Source organism: Panulirus ornatus, chromosome 48 (genome assembly GCF_036320965.1).
Source record: "Panulirus ornatus isolate Po-2019 chromosome 48, ASM3632096v1, whole genome shotgun sequence".
Classification (NCBI taxonomy): domain Eukaryota; kingdom Metazoa; phylum Arthropoda; class Malacostraca; order Decapoda; family Palinuridae; genus Panulirus; species Panulirus ornatus.
Window position 1 is genome coordinate 26,208,601 of NC_092271.1, and position 21,518 is coordinate 26,230,118.

Consider the following 21,518-nt stretch of genomic DNA (forward strand, 5'->3'; position numbering starts at 1 on the left):
AACCTCATGAGAATCTAGATGTTCAGCTGCCAGGGTGTTGCCTTTTGGTTTTGCTAAAAATATGAATTACTCTTCCCTTTAGTAATGCTGCACTTTCATTCACTGGTTTACTGCTCCTGTTCACTTCACGGTGTTATCCAATTCCTGTCTTACAAGTTGGGTCTCTTAAAAGGAGACAGATGAAATGAAGAAAAGATCTTTTTTACTGAAGGTAGCAACACTCCGTAATTAATTACTATGAATTGGTGCTGTATACCATAGTATATATATAGTGTTTAGACCATTATGATTAAAGATTTATGAAATATTTATATTCTGCCAGGTCCCTCAAGGAAGTTGGTCCGTAGCAACATGCCAGATCGCACAGCCAACCCAAGTGGTTCTGTACAGCTTGAAGACATGATTGGGGATGACCAAGAAAAACAGTGCCTTACTGCAACACACACTGCTAGTGTTAATGATAATCCCAGGAATAGCATCAGCTCTAATAGTGTCAGCTCTGGTACAAATTGTAATTCAACAAAAAATGCATTTAGTAATAACCAGGTAAAAAACTCCCCAAAAAAGGGTAGTCATGTGTCATTGAATCATAATTCTGATGATGTTGAGGACATGAACAAGAAAAATACACCTTCACGACATTCAGTCACACATTCTCGGCAGTCTTTAGCCAAGACAGCAGAGGAATTGGAGAATTTGGATCAATGACAGAATATATCTTTTTTACCGATGGCATGAATGTAAGTGTCACATGATAGTGTTCATGAGTCATAAGTGTCTTGTATTACTTGTGTGATTTTATTATTATGGAAGTGCTTCCTAAATACTTTATTGTGCTAATGGAAGAGCTTCTGAAAACTTTTGCATTTTTGACATTAATGAAAAGTGTGAACAGTCGCCAAACTTGTGCATTTTTGACAATTAATGAAAAGTGAACAAAGTTAGTGATGCGTAAGGTTTAAAGGAACCTTTTAACTAGTCTATAGTTGCATCCATAATAGTATTGGGAAAGCATACCAGTGAACATTTGAGTATGTATCAGTATCAGGCTGTATTCAGCCTCTTCCAGGATATACATTGAGCTCATTTTAGTGTGTGACTCTTCAGGAAATATATTTCCGTCACATTCCTCTTGGGGGCTGAAACAAACTGATATTTTGTGTGAACATTTTTCATGGAACATTCCAGTCACATGGCACCAAGATTACTTATCCAGTAATGAAAGCTAACTGAATTATTTGGAATAAGTTGGCTTGGGATAATTTTGCTCAAGATAACCATTGCAAATGATGTTATGTGTTCCTATTACTTTTATTTTGTGTTATATGACTTTTATAATAATGTTTGATATGTTAACTCATTATTTGAACCATGACATAAATGTCACCAGTTTTGTAAAGGCAACAAATGTGTTGTTGGAGAACAGATTATTACATATATGCTGATGCAGATTCTCCAGATGTTTGATATTTTGTACAAATTATAAATAGTGTGATAATTGCTGTTTTCAGGCATCATAGTTATGATTTTGTAGGACAGTGTGAAGCATATTTTTAAAGGACAGCCCATGAGATTTAGAGTTGTAGAAAAGATATAATTGCTTCCATTTATGTGCAGATGTTATCGTAATTCACATGAAGTTGCCACTAAGAATTTTTTTAAGCTCATAAAGATTTAAACTGCATTGATAATGTGTCAGAAGATATTCAGCTTTTTCCAAGTATGTGTAATCTGCTTTTCTGTATCAGTAGCTCATGTTGAGCCTTAACACCTTTGGTTCTAAACCTGTGCAGTGATAGGTTCTTCTGAGCCATGTAGCATGTATCAACCATTTGGAAGGACTACTTTTGAGAACATATGAGGTGATGGAGATGCTGTAATCCCATTACATGATATTTGGCCTGAAATGTCAGTTATCTTCCTAGCCAAACCTTACAAGGTATTAAAGGTATTACTGAAAAAAGTGAACTTGTTAGATGTTCAGTGGAACTTCTGATTTTATTTTTTTTTTCTTAAACTCTCTGCCTTACCGTGCTTGTTTCTTGCTGTAGGTTAGGTTAACAAATTTTCTGTACTTTCTCTTCTAACAGTATACTGAACTCTGGACAGTGTTGGTTCAGTTCCTTAGCTCTGAAGTTTAATTAATTCACCCAATAGTATAATATTTATGTAAGTTCAGATATGCCTTCCATTGTAGAGGAGTGAATATTACTTCTTAGGATGTGATTTTTAAATCATTTTGGTTTTAGAGATGTTTAAGAAATTAAATACCATAGTCTAGCAATACACTTAAAACTACACAGTGCATCTTCATCAGTACATACATCTAGCATTACCCTGGGGTTCCACACATACCACATCTGACTCATCACTATATGCATCTAGCATTATTCTAGTGTATTTACTTTTAAAAGTTAAAAGAATATAATTATATTAGTCATATTCAAATAGAACTTGACTTGAAAATGTACCATCCATCATCATCATAACACATCAGTGCATAAGCGAAAAGGCCTTGATTAGAGGCAATCAGTTTCTTCACAGAAGAGGTCTTTTCACTTAAGCTGGAACACATCTGAAGCAGTTATGCCGTGGTCTTAGAAGCCAGATACTTTCTCTTCATGTTGTAAATAGTATTTAATTTGAACGAGTTTCAGATGTGTTACCTCTGTCAGTGCCTCAAAGATATATATAGGTTTATGGTATCAACAGGCCTCATTGTACCTTTGTAAGTTATTGCATATGTTAATCTGACTGACATGTGCTGCATATCCATTTTGGATCAACAGTGAGATAAGTGACTGAGATAGCTTAGGCAGTACTGGGTGGCATGTGTGTGACTTCACTGCTTGTAAGTGATGAATCCGTCCAGATGTGGATTAAAGTTTTCCTGCTCCATGGATCTACAATTTGATTAAACACATATAAAAAGATCATGATTTGTAGAATTCCTGTCCAGGTTTTTTCAATACATATTTCATAACATGTTTAATACATTAACCAATCATGTGACAGAACTGCCACATAAGTTCATGGTTCATCAAATGTGAAGATTGTTGTACTTCCCATCATTTTCCAAGGTCTGTCTTTGCTCCTTAGTTCCATCCAGCATTTTACAAAGTAGACTGGAACAAAAAATTGTGGAAGTTTATAATTAGCCACCATTGGTACGCTGGTGATTTTACGTGAGGAGAGAACTCACCTCTTGGACAATCTAATGTTCCTCTTGTATTCAGCTCTTGCCAGACTTTTGATGAAATGGTTATTGCTGTTTAGGAGAGAGATCATGCATTGCATAATCTTTAGACTCAGAATGTGTCTCTCATGAGTTATATTGTCATTTATTATCATGCTTTCATTCGCTTAGGCAAGTATTTTGGACAAATGGATACTGCTGAATGCAGAGTACAAACATACAATTTAGTATTTCATTTATCATTCTGTAATTGTGGTAAATTGAAAAATACTGGTGAAATATTTAGTGGCAATTAAACATGCCCTTTTTTGTTGTGTACAGTAAAAGCAGATGAATATATAATGAAAATCTCAGAGAAAAATAGCAAAGAAGCATCGGTAACTAGGATTTGCAAGACATTGTCACAAGCTTCAGGTGTAGCTTCCATGGGGTGAAGACCTTTAAAGCAGTGATGTACAGATTTAGTATTCTCAGTCGCTTGATATCTCGTATAACTTCAGTCTTCTAGAATTTGCACTGGAATGGATTAATTCATTTTGGCAGAAGTTGTGAAGGATCACACATGCATAGATACATGTTGTTCAAGTCTGTGAGTATTGCTTCTATGCCGTGTGATTTTTTTTCAGGTACTGAAAGTTTCGTGAATATGACGGTTGATGTTTAGGATGTTAAGGTTTATCCATAAACAACAGTGAATTCTGCAGACTGATGTACTAGTAGTTATCAGACTGGTGAGAAAAGCACTTGTTACATGTATGTCATGTAATAGTTTTTTTTATGATATTCTTGTACATATGAAATATGTATATTTAACATAACTAGGTATGTCCAAATCCTCACCTGCTTTTTGTAATGAAGATATTTCTTTTGTAAGTGATTCTGTGAAAGTTAATATCTAAAACACTGGTGTTTGTTTAACATCTGTCAATGTAAGGCTCCAAAATCTGACTCCAGAGTTTGTTGTAGAGAGCATTTGGTGCATCTTGGCTCTAAAAAGGATATTTGACATATATTTTTCCCCATGTATGATTTGAATTTTTCCTGAAACACTGGGAACAAGTTTGATATGTTTTACAGATGTTACATAATTATAGTATTTATTGTTCTTTAAAGTTTGTGAATTGTTTGAGTTCTTACAGATTTTTCATGTGCAATTTATTTGTTGATTAGAATTTGAAAACTTATGAAAGAAAGGCTGAAAAGAAATATTGAAATTCAGATTTTAAGAATTTGGTGTGGTAGAAAAGTATTCAGATCACATACAGAAAAGTATATTTAAATTTAATGCCATTTGTATATGTTTGAATTAAGTGGAAGCAACCAATAGGTATACTGGTACATTATTGCAGAAATGTTGCTGGGTTTAGATGCTGCAAGTGTTCTTGTATTGATGGAATAACACACATCATTAGCTCATAATTATTGTAAATAAATTTGTTTTCTGTAATATATTTCACATATCTTTGCCCCTATTATACTTTCTTACTCTTCATTTTATTATAAAACTGTAACATGTAGGAAAATTGAGTAAGATGTTACTGTTATCTTTGGCTGGGGGTAAAGTAGTGTAATGTAATGTATCTCTTGTTTTTCTAGATGCTTGATTAAGGGTGGTAAGAGTGGGGTGCTAGAAATTCTCCCTCTTATCACTTTTATGTTGAAACAAGGAGTCAAGCAAAGATTTATTTTTGGAGGCAAATTAGTCCATTTCTTATGTTACTTTACTAAAGTAGGAAAGAGATTTTGGTTTGAAAGGAAAGATACTTAAGAGCCATCAGTAATGACATAGTGTTATACTCACCCTCCTCACCGTACCAACCATAAGTGATGTATTACATGTAAAGAAATGAGAACTCACCAAGTATGTTATGTACAAGAAGCAGAGAAATGTGTTAGCATGTTAATCTTCATTAATCTTCTACATAGGGCACTGCCCAGGGGGTCGTTGCACCTGTCTTGTTACCTTCACTCCTCAACCCATTCGTCTTCTTCTGCATTACCCTGTATTTCAGTCGCCTTCATTTATGTTTGAACCACAGTTATCATCACTAGCTATATTTTATTAAATGTCAGCGACTACCACCAATAATAAAAGTTATTTGCATCTCAAAATTCTAGTCATGCAAAAGCTGCTACACATACATGATTAGAATTAGACTGGTATGAATGTAGTTAATTCTGATATGTCGTAAATGCCCGTTTATTGTTGTTTAGGCTGTTTTAATAAAAATCCAGCCTCTGAGTGATACATATGAAGGCAGGCCATTTGAAAATGGTCGCTAAATTTCAGTGCTTGACTTTTAGCAGCACATAAAGTGTCTTATAAAGACGTACTGCATCTCATGGATTAAATATGTTAATATGTAAATAATACTTTCAGAATAAGCATGAATATGTAAAAGTATTTAAATGATACAAATAGAAAGTGTGAACATGTAAAAGTATTTAAATGATAGAGTGTGAAATCACAGCTGGAAAGAGCTATATTGTGTATATTGTGACTCGTGTGTAGAATGAACTCGTACTTGGAAATACTTAAAATTATTGTAACCATGCCTGAAACACAGGACAATGGTATTGATTTGTTGGTACTATCTTTAATATGTTTTAGAATGAGAGATAATACAATGAAAGGCTTTTCTGCTCTAAATGATACTTAAATATTGTTTAAAGACTTAGGGCTGACATAGTGAACAGTCATGAAACACCTTACACTAGATATTATGCCAAAGCTGTAAAACAGAGTTTGGACTCCAAAATTTTGTAATGGAGTCTTCCTTACCATACATACTATATTGAATCAAAATGTTAAAATAGGCATAACTAGAACCCAAAGTTCCCAAATGTGGCCATTTCATTTATTTACTTTTTATCCACTTATGTTCTTGGTCTTTTTGACACTTGGAGGATGTGTAAACTGATGATGATCAAGCATGTTAGTTCTGAAACTTATCTCTTGATTGTGGTTCAGATTTTGAGACTTCTGGTTAGTATTACACAATATGGACATGTAGAGTCCAACCCTCTTTGGAAAGTGCTGCCCCCCCATTGTGATGTACGTCTTTTTACTGTCATACATAAATAGGAATGAATGAAATACCAGATTTCATAATATTTTGGTAAAGAAAATGTATTTCAATCCAGTAATCACATGGATGGACAATGTTGGTTTTTATGAAGTTTTCTCAACAAAATTTTGCTCAGTAACCAAGGATTTCCAACTGATGTAAGGGATTTACAATAATTCAGGAGAAAAATATACAAAAAATAAAATTGGCCTATTCAAGGTGGAATGAAGACCTCTGAAGAAAATGAAACACTGGTTCTATTAAAGAAAGATTATCACAATAAATGAATTAATGACTAGAGAATAAGAAGTATGGGGTTAGTCAGTTGTCACTGACAAAGCACTGTGAGTTTTAAGTAGTAATTGTGCTATTTTATACTTTACAGAGAAATACACAGTAAATCACAGCTGATTAACAGAATTGCCATTATATACAAGTCTTACTGGAATATCCTTCTTTGGTAAAAATATCAACTATAAAATGGGATGTGTTGACATTTTCATCTTAAACCATACTAAACTATCTTCCATTAGCTGCTGTCACTAAGGGAACTTAAAGCATGGAAATAAATTGGAAGTACTACCAGTACTAATGCTGTGAAAGTACTAGTACCTATACAGGACAGCAAGTAAATCAACCTTTAAACATGTAAAATAAATCTTTAAAGCTGCCACCTAATAATTAGGTAATATTTAAGGCAATTTCTTGGATAATTTACAACAGAAGTTCATGTGAAAATAATTCACATATGTTTGGCATTGTATCCAAGGTTCATACCCAGATACAAAAGGTACTTGATAAATTTAAAAATATTTTTACAACCATTCCAAACATTCCTGGACTGAGTAAATGCCTAAGTATTATGAGAATTCATATGCTTCTCTACTAAAAAATATTGACTGAAAACCCTGTGTAGCCCAAACTCTCATTTGAAAGTGTAATACTGTTATTTACTTTTCAACTGTTCACTGAAATCCCAATTTTGTGAATAGTTTCTTGCAAAAATGATCCTTTTTTTCCAACAATAAATTTACACCAACTTTCATGTGATATTTGGCAGGAATCACTTGGTTGTCTTCAATTCTAGCTCTGAGTAGATGTTTTATCAGCATCTGAACTGACCACAACTTATATAAGCAGCAGATTTGCCCAAGTATACAATTTATTCTGATACAACCTATAACTGGTTAATATTGTGACCTGTACTTTAATTTGAGCTCAGAAATGCACAACAAGATCTCTTTATCTGTTACTAGCAGTAAGTTAAGTCTCACAGAGACTATGTAAAAGGCTTATTTATACAGTACATTTCTAAATAAATACATTCCTAAGCATAATGAAGGGACTCCTCATGTATTGAGCCAATGATGAGCTCTCCAAAGTAAACAATACATAGCTCTTTGAGCTGCTGGCTCCGGCTGTGCTGACCTAGGCATAGGTGCATAACGTCCAAGTAGATTACGGTAGCCCTTTCCAATGGTAGCAAGTAGTGGGGTCGGGCTAACTCTTCCTTCATCACTGATATCAATTACATCTAATCGGCTCTCAAGATTTCCATCTTGATCTAAAACAACTGATGATGGTGGAAGTGGAACTATGGCACGCACTTCATCTTCATAGGGTCTAAACACTGTTATAGGTCGCATGGATTCTGCTTCTGCCACAACTACACATCCCCAAGTGGTACCTACATAGACTTCACTTCCACACACTGCAACTGCTGATACCTAGAAAACAAAATGTATTTCTAAAGAACTGATTATGGATATTATTTCAAATGCATTTTCAAAAGTTCAGTTCAGTAAAAGCTTGAGGTGAATTATGACAGTTCCTTGGATTAACCCATGGAAAACAATTTTTGTTCATTTTCTTGAAGGAATCTGACTGGAAAGTATAAAAAATACTGAAGATGGTAAAATTACATATTCTTTTAAGGAATGTATACAACCCTAAAATTGACTTGGAAGATATTTATGAGATCAAAGCTTTAGCAAGAATAGGGTGAAAAGCTTACTGAATGAAGGAAATTATGCTATCTCCCAGTTCCTCCTGTACAACTTCCAAGAATAACACATGGATCCTACAATATAAGAATTTAATGAAAACCAAACAGTTTTTAATAAAATGGCTATTTTGCACTTCTCAGCATTTCTGTTTTACACTTACTTGACAATGAGATGGAGATAAATGTTCTTCAATACTAATTGACTGTAAACTTTCCGAGCATGGTACCAACTTGGAGCAGTCTAAACGATTCACCAGTTTCTGGTCTTTAGCATCCCAGTGGTACACTACACATCCTGAAAATTAATAAATGAATTTATTCATACAAAAATTAAATGTTTGAGTACGACCAAAAGTGACAAAAATGTTCAAGTGTATATTAAGATGACCCAGCTATTCTGATTTGCGGCTTGATGAATGGCCATTCTGAATTAGTTTTTTCAGAATGCTAAGATTATCTGAATCCACATGAAACCATGACTACTGTAATACATGAAAGGCATTTCCTTTGTGCTTCAAAAGTTTTAAATCTAAACAGGTTGCAACAGAAAGGGTTACAAGCATGTAGCATTAAAACGAAGCTTTTGCAAAAAAAAGTATACATGCTTGTTATTTAAACTGAGCTACTTTGTTTAAATGCCTTTTACGATGAGAATTAAATATTCAAGAATTTATGTGCCAGCTGCCAGGATGGTAATACGATGTAAGATTGTACATATGTGTTTTGGTATGTTTTATATCTTGCATGGCCATCTTTTCATTGTTGTTAAGAGTTGGGGTTCTTGCAGCCATCAGATGGACTTTTAGATGATGGGACATTTTCTTAGTCACTAAGAAGCTGGTGGACAATATTATTAGTTACCTTTCCAATGCCATGCAACATAGAATGTAAAATTACCAGGATAAACATATGTCCATATTGAATTTCTAAGGTGTGGTGATACTGTTGAGAGATTTTGCGGTGCATGAAGGATCAACACATCACAGGTGTCACTTGTAGGAGGAGGCGTTGAGGTGGTAAAATGTGACACAGCATCCTGACTCACAACAAGGCCATCATCCCGTAAAGAGAATATGCTCATTGTGCCCTCACTTCCACCACACCATAATGACCTGAAATATTAAAAATTATATTCAATAGTGCAATCAAAATGTTCAATGGTCTCTCTTCACATTGATGTCTGATTTGAGTATTTAATTTTTACGATTTCCTGAAGATTTTATAACAAGCCATACAAACCATAAGCTATGAAATAAAAAAATATGGAAACATGTTAAATCAAGCATAAATCTAAGCCTACAGTCCTACAAACTGACAGTGGACAATAGGTATGCACCTATTATAATGTTTCCTATGACAGATAAAGGAAACCCAAGTAAAATATTCTACAGAAACCTTTTGTCACTTCTTTTATCCAGAGCATTAAACAGATTCAACTCTAATTTTACAGTTAAAAAAGAAAATCCTGTAATATACTTTACAATCATCTACAAAGAACAATGGTGTACAAATGCTGAGCCACCTGCAGTTACCATTTTCTAAATTCTATACTTTGGTTATGATTACCAAACTTTATAACCAAAGTTCTGCATGTGTGAGAATTCCAATAAGGGATTAAGATGCAAATGATTTATTATATCATATGCACTTACCAGGTGGTAAGGGTCTGAGTAACTGCCAAACAGTGAATATCCTGTGTAGATCCAGCCAACTCTGTCATTACAAAACTACCCTCTCCAAGCACAGGTGAAGTTGGTGTAACATCAGAACTACAAAGGAAGAGACGTCCATTGCAAAGAGCAACAGCTACTCTCCCAAGTGCATGAAGACTACAAAGTGATCGCACTGGGGATGATTGAGGGGCATCAGGTTCTAGGCAATAACTGAATACACGACCATAGTCCACCATGCTGAAAAACAAAAACAGTTTTCATCTACAATTCAAATATCCACTTTTAACTAATTCAAATAAAGATTATCCCAGTTTGAAGAATTTAATGGTCAGTATATTAATCATAAGGTTGAAATTATGAAAGGACAAATATATATAACAATCTTACATCCTCAGTTTAAGTGACAGATGACATTCTTGGGAAGAAGTGCTATCAATATTATCAATATCAATAGAGTGTTCTTAAAAGACTAAAAAAACTGATATGCATCCTGAAACAAGTGACTCCTCTAATTCAAGAGTTAACCCCAGTACAAAGCAAATGAGCTCAAAGTAATCTGAAAATTACAAATTTTGCTTAAACTGTAACAAATATACTAAATTTGTAAAATAAGAATATGTTGAATTTCATTTGTTTTGTCTCTTGTTTTTTCTCTACACTGAATATCAGGATTATCTGAAGCACCAACTAACAAAAAAATATGATAAATGGCTTTTACGTTCCAAGGCATTTACTGTTTCAGTTTAGCAACCACGAGATAAGTACTTTACATATAGTAAACTCTGTTAAATGGACCTAATTCAACCAGATTCTGGAAATAACCAAACTTAGCCCTGATATATGCACACTTAAATATTAAGATGTCCAAATATTTTAATAAATTCTTATAAATAAATGTCTGGAAACACAAGAAGTAAAGCAAAAGTTTTATCTGTTAGTCTTTATCAGCACTCTTCACTTTATTCCTTTTTTAGTTTGTTTAAACTTCTTATTGACTTCTTTCCAGTATAGCATGAGAAAATAATGTATCAATCTTTCACTTAGGTGTACTTAGTTACACTGTTAGAAAGTTTGGTATTTATATTAGATGAATTGAACAGACTTGACCAGTTTGGCTTTCTTTGAAACAGTCTAGGTTTCTGATGTTTACTACACAAAAAAAACTCAGAAGCTTACTTGTAACCATGGATGTTTCCAGCATTATCTCCAAGCCAGACATGTTCTCCTACACAACACATAGCTGTTATTGTGTCAGGTAGACCTTCGATGCTGGTGTACGATCCCCATCCCCACTCTCCAGCTCCTACCATATCAAGCTGAGGTGATGTGCGGCTCACCCACACACTTCCCTGGTCACGTACTACTAATTCACCATCTGGGTAAAGTAAAAAAATATGAAAAAATTTCCTTTACCTCAAATAACGTCACAAAATATCTAGTCTTAATATATACACAGTGTTCTGCTTGAGTAAAACTTTAAGTGAATTTAGCGTACAAATATTCCATAATATGGTACCATTAACATGGATCAATCACATATATAAACCTAAATCCCAATGTTTCAGATGCATTTAGACATGACAAGTACAAAATTTAATTGGCCACACCTGACCCCAGTCATCTGTACCAATTTCTCAAAAAACCTACTGTATCTATTTCTCTGATGCCTGTTCTCATCTGGATCCCCTTAAGGGAGTGGCCACAGCAACAGTCTCCATAACTAGCAAACTTCAGTACTGGTTCTTAGCCTTTAGTGCCTCAGCCTTAATAGGCCACTGGCAGAGGGCAACTCTAACATAGTGTTGCAGGCTCCTACCTAATGTTTCTGCTGACTACTTCTACCTAATGCTGCTGCCTAATGTTCCTTCCTACTACCTCTACCTAATGCTCCAGCCTAAATATTCCTACCTAATACTTTTATCTATTTCTCTCAACATTTTGCCAAAAGGCAGGGGTAATGCATAGAGCTCACTGCAGGAAAATATAGTTATGATGAATGAGTTGTCTGAGTTAAGCACTGTCAAGTGTTATGTATGACACGAAGAAATTGGAAGTTTGTGGACAGAATGCCTACTCCTACCCAGTAATAAGAAATGCTCCAGTCTTACACTTAAAGCAACTATACAACCAAAACTCCTCTTCACTATCCATGACTAATTCAAGATTACATATTCATATGCCCTTTACCAGCAAAACACAAAACAAATTTCACCAACATCATTCTCAATACATCACAATAAACCCTTTGCAAACCACATTATCCATAGAAACATGTCACACTATTATGTCTCAGATATGGTCACCACCCCTCACTTAAAACATTCACACAGAAAATGGACACCATACAAGATCCCTCCTACTTATGCTGTCATCATCACACAGACAACACATTTATTTCTCAATAAATATGAATCAATGCAAGTTCTAACTATCTATCATCATTAATAGCATTCCCACATACTGGTTGGATCAAGTGCATTTAAAGGTGCACCACTTGTGGGAGTTAGTTTTGCAGAACTGTGATCTCTAATCCTGATTACGTATGCTAGAAAAGGTCAAGGATGGCCAGTTCCTTGTACTCTTCACTCGGATGGCTTTCTTAACCTTTTCCACAAGCGATATATTTCACTTACATATCTTACTGCAATGGAAAACAGTGACAGAGAATGATGTCAACTAACCTTCATCTTTCACCAAAGATGGAGGAACACGAATTGCATCCATTATGTTGAGAGAATGGTCTAATGAGGCAACATCTAATAAGTGTGTAAACTCTGGAGCAGATGCAATAGATACTATCTGAGAGGCAGATGGTCTGAGGCGAGGCTGCTGAGACCAACACATTACCATAAGGTCTAGAACATACACAGGGTATTCCGTCTCCTAAAAACAAAAAAGTAAATAATCATTAAAACAAAATTTTGTGCATAAAGTGAGAGAATATATCATAGCAGAACACTATTGCACTTATCCTGCGCATATCAAACTCCTTCCAAAACATTTTATACTGAGTCCATACTGTTTACAGATACTCTCTCACCCAAACTCTCATTTGTCTTTTTCAACTCCTGCATCTTCTTCTTAACCTTCTCCCACTGTCTCTTACATATCTCCCAATTATTTGCACTCCCTCCTTGTAAGTACTGTCTAAACGCCTCTTTCTCTTTTGCTAGCAACTTTACTTCATCCCACCACATATGCATCACATACACATGCCAGCAATGCTTCCCTACATACCCTCCATCCCTAAGCCACTCCCCTAGCTTCATTTACTCTCACCTTTTGCCATTCTACAATCAACCTCTCCTGGCATTTCTTCACACAAGTGTGTTTTCCAAGTTTAAATACTCTCACCACTCTCTTTTCACCAATAATTCCTCTTTTCCATAAACCTCTAAGTCTTCACCTTTGCCTCCACAAGGTTAGGACCCACCATCCCACCATGTGCCCCTTTCGGCACATTTCACATCCAAAAGTGTCTCTTTTATATGCCTGTCAATTAATATGTAGTCCGCTACCCATCTTTCCAACTCATAAATGTATTCTTATGTAGGTCCCTTTTCTTAAACCAGCTATTCCCATCACAATTCCTTTTTCAGTACACAACTTTACAAGCTGTGCAACATTTCCTTTCACGTTACTGAATACCCCATGCCCCCTAATTATACCCACAACTGCTACATTACTTATCTTCACATTTAAATTGCCCATCAATAATATCCAGTCTCTTGCATCAAAACTGCAGACATACTCACTTGGCTGCTTCCGAAACACTTGCCTCTGATAATTGTTCTTCTTAAGGCCAACTGCATAAGTACTAACAGTCAGCTATCTCTTGCCATTCACTTTCATTTTTACCTACATCAGTCTAGAGCTCACTTCTTTACATTCTTTCAAACATTCCCACTACTCCTGCTTCAGCAGTAGTGCTACTCCTTCCTTTGCTCTTGTTCTCTCATCAACAACCCTTGACTTAATTCATAAGAAATTTCCAAATCCAGTCTGTCCCTTTACCCTTAAGCTTAGTTTCACTCGGAACCAGAGCATCCAGGTTTCTTTCTTCAAACATATGACCCATCTCTCCTTTCATCTTATCTTTGTTACATCCACATGCATTTAAAAACCCAGCCAGAGCCTTCAAGGAGGATGAGCACTTCCCATTTAGCTCCTTCTAGAAATCAAAATACAAGAAAGAAGGGGTTTCGAGTCCTCCTCTCCTGTCCCCTTTAGTCACCTTCTATGATAAGCAGGGAATATGGAGATAGAATTCTTTCTCCCCTACCCCAGGGGTACATATAATACCATGAATAACTGTAGGTGAGTATCAAAATACACAAAAGTAGGAGTAAGGGTGAAAAATAGTGGCTAAATTTGAATTTACCCTATGTGTCAAAGCCGGCCTGCCGCCCTCTAGGACATGCTCTTTTACGTTGTCACAATGCTCATATGGCTGATGTGTTGTTAGAAGCTCATACATGAACATACCAAAAGAAAAACAGTCCACCTGTAAAGAAATATGCAATGTGAGTTACAATGTAAACCAGTCAGCTTTATAATCTCATGGATTTACTAACTAGAGAAAAGTAAAGAAGCTCTACTAAGATGTTGCAACTGGCTCTACTCCTGATATCCTTCAACATCCTCCTCACTTGTAAGCCAATCTCTCTTGCACTGAGCTTTAGTGCAAAGGGTGTACTTTTTCCATTCTTGATATACATGTTACTCACTACTAATACCGGGCATTACCACACTCTGCCTGCTTTTGGTTACAGTGAAGTACAATTTTGTTAAAGTACTGACTCTAAAGGAGTCCATCCTTTCCCTTCTGCTAATGGTAGCATAGCTTTGAAGCTGCAGGAGTCCCTGGAGAAGGGGTCCTGGGTCTATGAAATAATAACAAAGAACACTAATGGTGTGCCTGTGTATCAAGTAAGAGTACACCATAAAACAAGCTCAAGAGAAAGAAAAAAAATTATTTCCACATCTCTCTGTCTGCAGAAATTGTTAAACATATCATACACATCCCCTGTGAGCACTAACTTTGCAATGAGCCAGGCTAACACAAAGGTGATAATATAACTTTCTGCGTATTTTCTCTTACTTTTGAAAGGTAGTCTATCATTTTACAGAGAAAACAAATTTCTGATTATTTATCTTTTTTTGCAGTGATGGCATTTTTGGACCAAGTCCTCCATTCAAGGGTTAAAACTAGTTGCTGCACATTCACCCCATTCCTAAAAAACAAATCTAGTTATTGCTTCTTTACCTATATTGCATATTCCTCTGAAAATTATAATACCAGCAAGTAAAATAATCCCTAGTCACTCTTACATGACATAGCAAGAAGCACTAAACACACAGGTCCTTCAACTTTCTCAACCATCACTTGGACTTTATCCTGCAGTGCAGGAAGAATTTACTGCATCATTCTTGACACTTTAACCTTCTACCACCTAGAACCACTTCTTCAAAGACTCTCGTTATAGCATATTCATTTTCACTTGCATCCCAGTGACTAGTTATCCCATGTTCACTCGTAAATACACCTTGAAGGACTAGCGTCCCATCAGCAGCAACAACTGGAAAAATTTGAGTCTATACAACAGCATTTTAGTTGTTTGCATACCTTCTCAGTATACTCTTCTTCTCCATTATGTCGCATCATCTCTGGGGCCATAAAACCTTCTGTCCCTCCAAAACCTTTTGTGCCAGTGGGCAAGCTTGAACGACTGATACCTAAAAGAAAAAATTATAATGGTATAACTAAGAAAGAGGGGGTATCAGTAAAGAAATTAAAACACTAAAAGTGTACTATCATGTGAGCTTTTTGGTTCAATATCCATTCCATCAGTTGCAAGCATATTCATTGGTAATACATAAAATTAATTACTGTTATTTTTGGTCAATGTCAAATTAGGTAAATTTTTCTGTACATCTATACTCATTGTTTGATTTATACTATCAGCAGATACTCGTATAAAATAAATATATAGGAAATACCACTTGAGACAGGGATATATCATTGATGATATTGTTTGTGTAATTTTTTTGTCTTTTACCAGATCATCTACCATAAAAATCTGAACTGAAAAATATGTCTAATCCATACCAGAAACAAGGAAAAACAGAAAAATTAATTCTCATAACCACAGACTAGCACATGGAAAGAATGTGTCTCCCTTGTTATGACAATCAAAATATTCATATAAAATGTGATAAGAATACTGAGCAAATATTCAAGGGCATAGCATAGTTCGGTACTTTATCAATGTGAAAAAAAAGGACTAAGGGCACTCATAAAGCCAAATCAAATTACAATCTCTGTAATCTAAATATATTCTAACAAGAGAAACAAGTACAAAATTGGCCCATAATGTTTGATGACAGTATTTCATCTAAAAACATGCATTTCTTATGTATCCCAATGTCAAACTACATAATTATTCTTTGTGTAATTACCATAGTCTGCTAATCTAACATCTACTCTAGGATGAGGTTGGTGATGAAATGGTGGCGGCAACTCCCACACCAGTACGTTCTCACTTTTCAGGTCACGGTAGATAATGTGTTGGCCATGGAGATACTCAAGTGCCTTGGCAACCTGTCCAAAAATTTTGTTTCTTCACACTGGAAGCCATCACTACACATTCAAAATTATTCTTCCATAAACATATTCTACATATTGTGCAAATTATTTATCAAAAGAAAAAAAGAAAGGAAAAAATCTAACCTGCAATATAACAGCCTGCAGTGTATGGAGGGATAATCTGGCTCCTGATCGCTGGTAATGTTTTAAACACTGATCAAGAGCTCCTTGAGGTGCTAATTCAAGTACTAAAGCAAGTGGACGTGGACAAACACCAACAAGTGGCACAATGTGAGGATGACGCAGAGATAGTAAGATATTCACTTCTTGTCTTGCTGAGCAATAGGCTTTACATGCATACTGCAGAGGGTCCCGTTCCCACTTGCTTTGGGCAGCCTTTGAGTAAAGCATCAACGGAAAATATCATAATCACATATAATAAAACTTAAGTTATTCCATCAATATAATTATCTATCATAAGTGACAGAGCAAAAGCTAGACCTTTTGGTGTGCATTTACTGATAATGCATAGAAAAAAATCTTCAGTTTACAGAGAATCAGAGAAAAAGAATCCTTATTGTGGTTATTTCTAAAATTATCTTCGTATTTCAACTCAAAAATGTTCCCCTAATGCTTTCAACATGATTCATGAGCAACCTATCTATCTACCTCTTCCAACTGGAACACCCTCAAAGGGGTGGCCAACACGTCTCTCTTACCTTTTCATTACTTACTCAATAAAACCACCTCACACCACATTTGTTCTCAAACTCTCATTTCCAACACATCCACCCTCCTCCATACAACCCTATCTACAGTCCGTGCCTCACAACCACATAATATTGTTGGAAACACTATTCCTTCGAACATACCCATTTTAGCTCTCCGAGACAACGTTCTCTCTTTCCACACATTCTTCATCACTTCCAAAACCTTTGCCCCCTCCCCCACCCTATGACTCACTTCCATGGTTCCATTTGCTGCTAAGGCCACTCCCAGATATCTAAAACACCTAACCACCCCATCCATAAACAAATCAAACGAGCATGGGGTCATCACACACCCTGCCTTGCCTGCCTTTATCCATTCCCAGCACCATCCTGCCCCACAGAAAATGGAAATGGCAATGACACTGCCATTTCCATTTCCCGCATTAGTGAGGTAGGGCCATGAATAGACAAAGAAAGGCCACATCTGCTCACATCCATTCTTTACCAGTCATGTCTAATGCATATATATGCACATATACATATATGATTATCCAAAATGAATCATTTATAAAAGTATTCTGATATTCTATAATACATCTGCCTAACTGAGTAACATGTTTTCACAATAAACAAATCTAACTGGGAAGGGAAAATTAAAATTCTGTTGCTAATCTGCAGTTATCACTCAAAGCAAAGAATACTTTAGGTAAAACAATTAAATCCCAATATCAACTTACCTTGTATGCAACAATGGCACTTTGGCGGGCATTGTTACCTGGATCTACAGGTTGCAACATTTTTAATGCCACATCCATTGGTGCTCCATTGATTCTATTACGGCAAGTACCTTGGAAGACAAAACCAAATCCTCCACGTCCTAATAATTTTCCCTGCTTGATCACTTCTGGACGAACAAGATATCTGTCACCCAAATCCAAGAAAACCTGCCAGAAAGGTATTTTATTCTTAATTAAAGTTTTCTCAGGTGGATAAAGTTTAAGAACTAAGATTTTATTTCACAGTCAAATTAATGGATGATGAACTGAACATTTTGCTATGAATGATAAATAAGATTTTCATCATTTAAAATAAAATTGCATCCTATTCAAACAACTGCCAGAATTTTGCACAGGACAAGCCAATCCATAAGATATTTTGAAGAAAAAAGTAGGCTAAAAGACAGTCAAACTTCACATACAGTGTCAGGGGCAATTTGGGCGAGGAGCAGGTCAGCATGGAGGGGGCATGGTACAGAGCGGGCAGTGTAAGCAGCCAGTATGCACTCCTCCACCATAAAGGAATACACCACTGGAGTCACCTCCTGGCCTCCTGAACTCTCTCCTTCATTATTGCTGCTGTTGTCCAAATCAGGTCGTCCCTCAGCAGATGCTTTGCGACTGTTCATGATGGATGCAGAAACATTAACAGAATGGTAGGGAGTTGAAACTGTCTAGAAATAAGCTGATTAATGATAATTCTAAACATCAAAACTAAATGAAAATAAACAACAACATATTTTGATTAAATGATCATATCAAGTCTTACATTTTCCTGACCAACAAAATGTTTTTATGAATTTGTTCAATCAAATACAAACCACACTATAATAATTTTGAAAAATCATCTGGAGAACAAAGATACGCTGTAATTAACATGTATGCAACTGAATGCAAATTTGCAGAGAAAGAGGCAAATTTTCATTTCAGCAAAAGCCTATTACCATCTAAAAGTAACGAGATATTTACTTCTTTCAGAGGATCATGATAGTATGTGTCATTTCCTATTTGCTCACACTTACTGTGTGACAGTGGACTTACAAATGGAAATGAAGCTAAAATATCAAGAGATTCCATTTGCAAATGAACATCTACTTGAAAATTGCCAATGACGCAGCTCATTCAACCTTGCATATGTAATACTGTGCAAGCAAGAACTGGGAAGCAAACTTCTATGGTTTTCAATCAAGTGACACAGAAAACCAACATTCTGTAAAATAAGAGTGAGGGGGAAGAGGGACTTTTTGAGACATGGTAACATGATACTCTGCATAAAAAAGTTACCTCATTACTTACAAATAGAATTTCTAGTTGCCTGGACATGAAATGGAAGCCTAAAACAGAAGATAATGACAATTTGCATGAGAAGAAAGTTGTGAAGCATGAGACATCTTTCTTTATGGTACCTAAACTCTGCACAAAATGTACAGATATCCATACCATCCTTAGGGGTCAGGCAGTATAAACATCCATTACATGGATATTCAAACTAATGAAATGGTCAATGCCCGATATAAGCAACAATCAAAAGTATGGTCTGAGTCAAAAGATAACCTCAGGCAGGAAACCCAAAAGATTTTAATTCTGGCATTTTTCTGTGAGAAATATATCCAATATCTAAAATTATCTTGGGTGAATTTACAATACTCAAGTCATGATTGTAATTCCTATGCTGCTCAAGTATGGGAAGAGTTCTTTCATAATTCAAGAGTTAATTTTTGTGCCTTACAAATATATGCACTGAAATAAGCTTATATCTATACTACAAAATATATGCACTGAAATAAGCCTATATCTATACATTATACCAAAGTGAATGATGGAAGACAACCACTGTTTGATATAAACATTAATCAAATATCATTTATTATTATACTTGATCACTGTTTCCTGCATCAGCAAGGTAGCACCAGGGAACAGAAGAAGAATGGCTCATCCACTCATGTACACACATATATATACACAAATGCCGCCCATACACGCACATATACATACATATCAACATATGCATACTCATATATATGCAGACATATACGTATATACACAAGTACATATTCATACTTGCATGCCTTCATCCATTCCTGGTGCCACCCCGCCCCACAGGAAACAGCATCATTACTGCCTGCTTCAGCGAGGTAATGCCAGGAAAACAGACAAAAAAGGCCACATTTGTTCACACTCAGTTTCTAGCTGTCATGTGTAATGCACCAAAACCACAGCTCCCTATCCACATCCAGGCCTCACAGACCTTTCCATGGTTTACCCCAGACATTCCACATGCCCTGGTTCAGTCCAGTGACAGCATATGGGCTAAATGTTAGTTACCGATTTACTGTCAAAACTGATAGTGCTTATAACATACAAATATGGGTGTCTTGGGCTGCTATAGGCATCTTATGAAAAATTTTTAGACTTAAGCAGGTGCTACATAACCCTAGCATGATATGTAAACCTCATGAAGAGGACTGGAGTAAAACCATTTCATCTTATACCCAGTTAAGGATTTTCAAAGAATAATTGACTCAAATGTTTCCTTGGTTCTCAAAGATAGTACTTCACACTTGTACCCTCAGTTTAAACATCCTTAAAATTTTCACCTGAAACATCTACAGCCCTTATCAATCAACCAAGTGCATCTGCTCTGTGTTCTACTTTTTCTTCTTGTACCTTTCAACGGTGATAACAAAGATCTTTTTTATCAATCCATCATCTGCTTTATGTATGAAATGGCCATAACGTCTAACTAGTCATCATATACTGCATCTTTTTTCCATTATCTTCACATCATTGTTCTATGATCTATTTATTCTCCTCATTCCAAATATACTGTGTAGGTTATCCATCTTGTTCCTAATTTTCACCCATTTGGACCTAAGAAAAAAGTTTTAACATAACATATCTAATCAGAGATGGGACAGGCATTCGTCTTTCAAACTTCTTGGAAACTCGATACCTAATTTTTTTTCATTTACCAAAGCTCTTGGCAAACCAACAATTCTTTTCCTTTCAAGACTCTGCATTCAAATTTAGCTCCCTCACTACTATCTTTCCTGATTTTCACTCTAACAACCTGAATTTGTCATAAACTTATGATTCTTCTCTAATCAAACAGATAATGCACTGCAATGTTTATCACTTTCAGAAATAAAAACATTACTCTTATTTGCATTTAATTTCAACATTCTTTTGCTATACAACTTTTCATCAAAATCTACCATTCTACTTACTAAATCTTTTAATAGAATCTCATCATAAGTATACAATAACTGTGGTGCTTTCTACTTTGCACCACTATGGATAACTTGAACTTCAAGTATCTCTTTCTCACATTCATATCACAATACCCATATACTGAATAATCAAATAACCATAAGTCAACTGGGGTTTTACCCAAGCTCATTAAGAGCAAGATGCTTTGTCTATATTATTCCATGCTGACCTCGTAAATATTGGTCCTTGTAAGCTAGAAAAAGCAGAAAAATATAATTAACAGAAAAACAATGA

At 35.6% G+C, this 21,518-nt stretch overlaps 2 protein-coding genes across 17 annotated transcripts in view; one reads left to right on the plus strand and one right to left on the minus strand.

Moving 5' to 3' along the window:
* The window catches only part of LOC139763884 (NPC intracellular cholesterol transporter 1-like), a 141,493-nt gene extending 136,848 nt beyond the window's left edge, over nucleotides 1–4,645 (plus strand). For all 4 annotated transcript variants that reach the window (XM_071690286.1, XM_071690285.1, XM_071690290.1 and 1 more), the window contains one exon: nucleotides 323–4,645. In XM_071690286.1, the coding sequence (XP_071546387.1) occupies nucleotides 323–708 (386 nt within the window). In that variant the 3' untranslated portion in view covers nucleotides 709–4,645. The remainder of the gene's footprint in view (nucleotides 1–322) is intronic.
* A 1,655-nt stretch (nucleotides 4,646–6,300) lies between these two features.
* Nucleotides 6,301–21,518, minus strand: part of Lrrk (Leucine-rich repeat kinase) — a 330,029-nt gene continuing 314,811 nt past the window's right edge. For 12 of the 13 annotated variants that reach the window (XM_071690282.1, XM_071690281.1, XM_071690280.1 and 9 more), the window contains 13 exons: nucleotides 21,454–21,477; nucleotides 18,437–18,635; nucleotides 17,976–18,182; nucleotides 16,673–16,924; nucleotides 16,402–16,543; nucleotides 15,569–15,678; nucleotides 14,324–14,446; nucleotides 12,624–12,825; nucleotides 11,119–11,317; nucleotides 9,922–10,179; nucleotides 9,167–9,381; nucleotides 8,431–8,564; nucleotides 6,301–7,991 (listed from right to left, as the gene is read on the minus strand). In XM_071690282.1, coding sequence (XP_071546383.1) covers nucleotides 7,614–7,991; nucleotides 8,431–8,564; nucleotides 9,167–9,381; nucleotides 9,922–10,179; nucleotides 11,119–11,317; nucleotides 12,624–12,825; nucleotides 14,324–14,446; nucleotides 15,569–15,678; nucleotides 16,402–16,543; nucleotides 16,673–16,924; nucleotides 17,976–18,182; nucleotides 18,437–18,635; nucleotides 21,454–21,477 — 2,443 coding nt within the window. In that variant the 3' untranslated portion in view covers nucleotides 6,301–7,613. The remainder of the gene's footprint in view (nucleotides 7,992–8,430; nucleotides 8,565–9,166; nucleotides 9,382–9,921; nucleotides 10,180–11,118; nucleotides 11,318–12,623; nucleotides 12,826–14,323; nucleotides 14,447–15,568; nucleotides 15,679–16,401; nucleotides 16,544–16,672; nucleotides 16,925–17,975; nucleotides 18,183–18,436; nucleotides 18,636–21,453; nucleotides 21,478–21,518) is intronic. The other variant, XM_071690273.1, reaches the window with a different exon arrangement.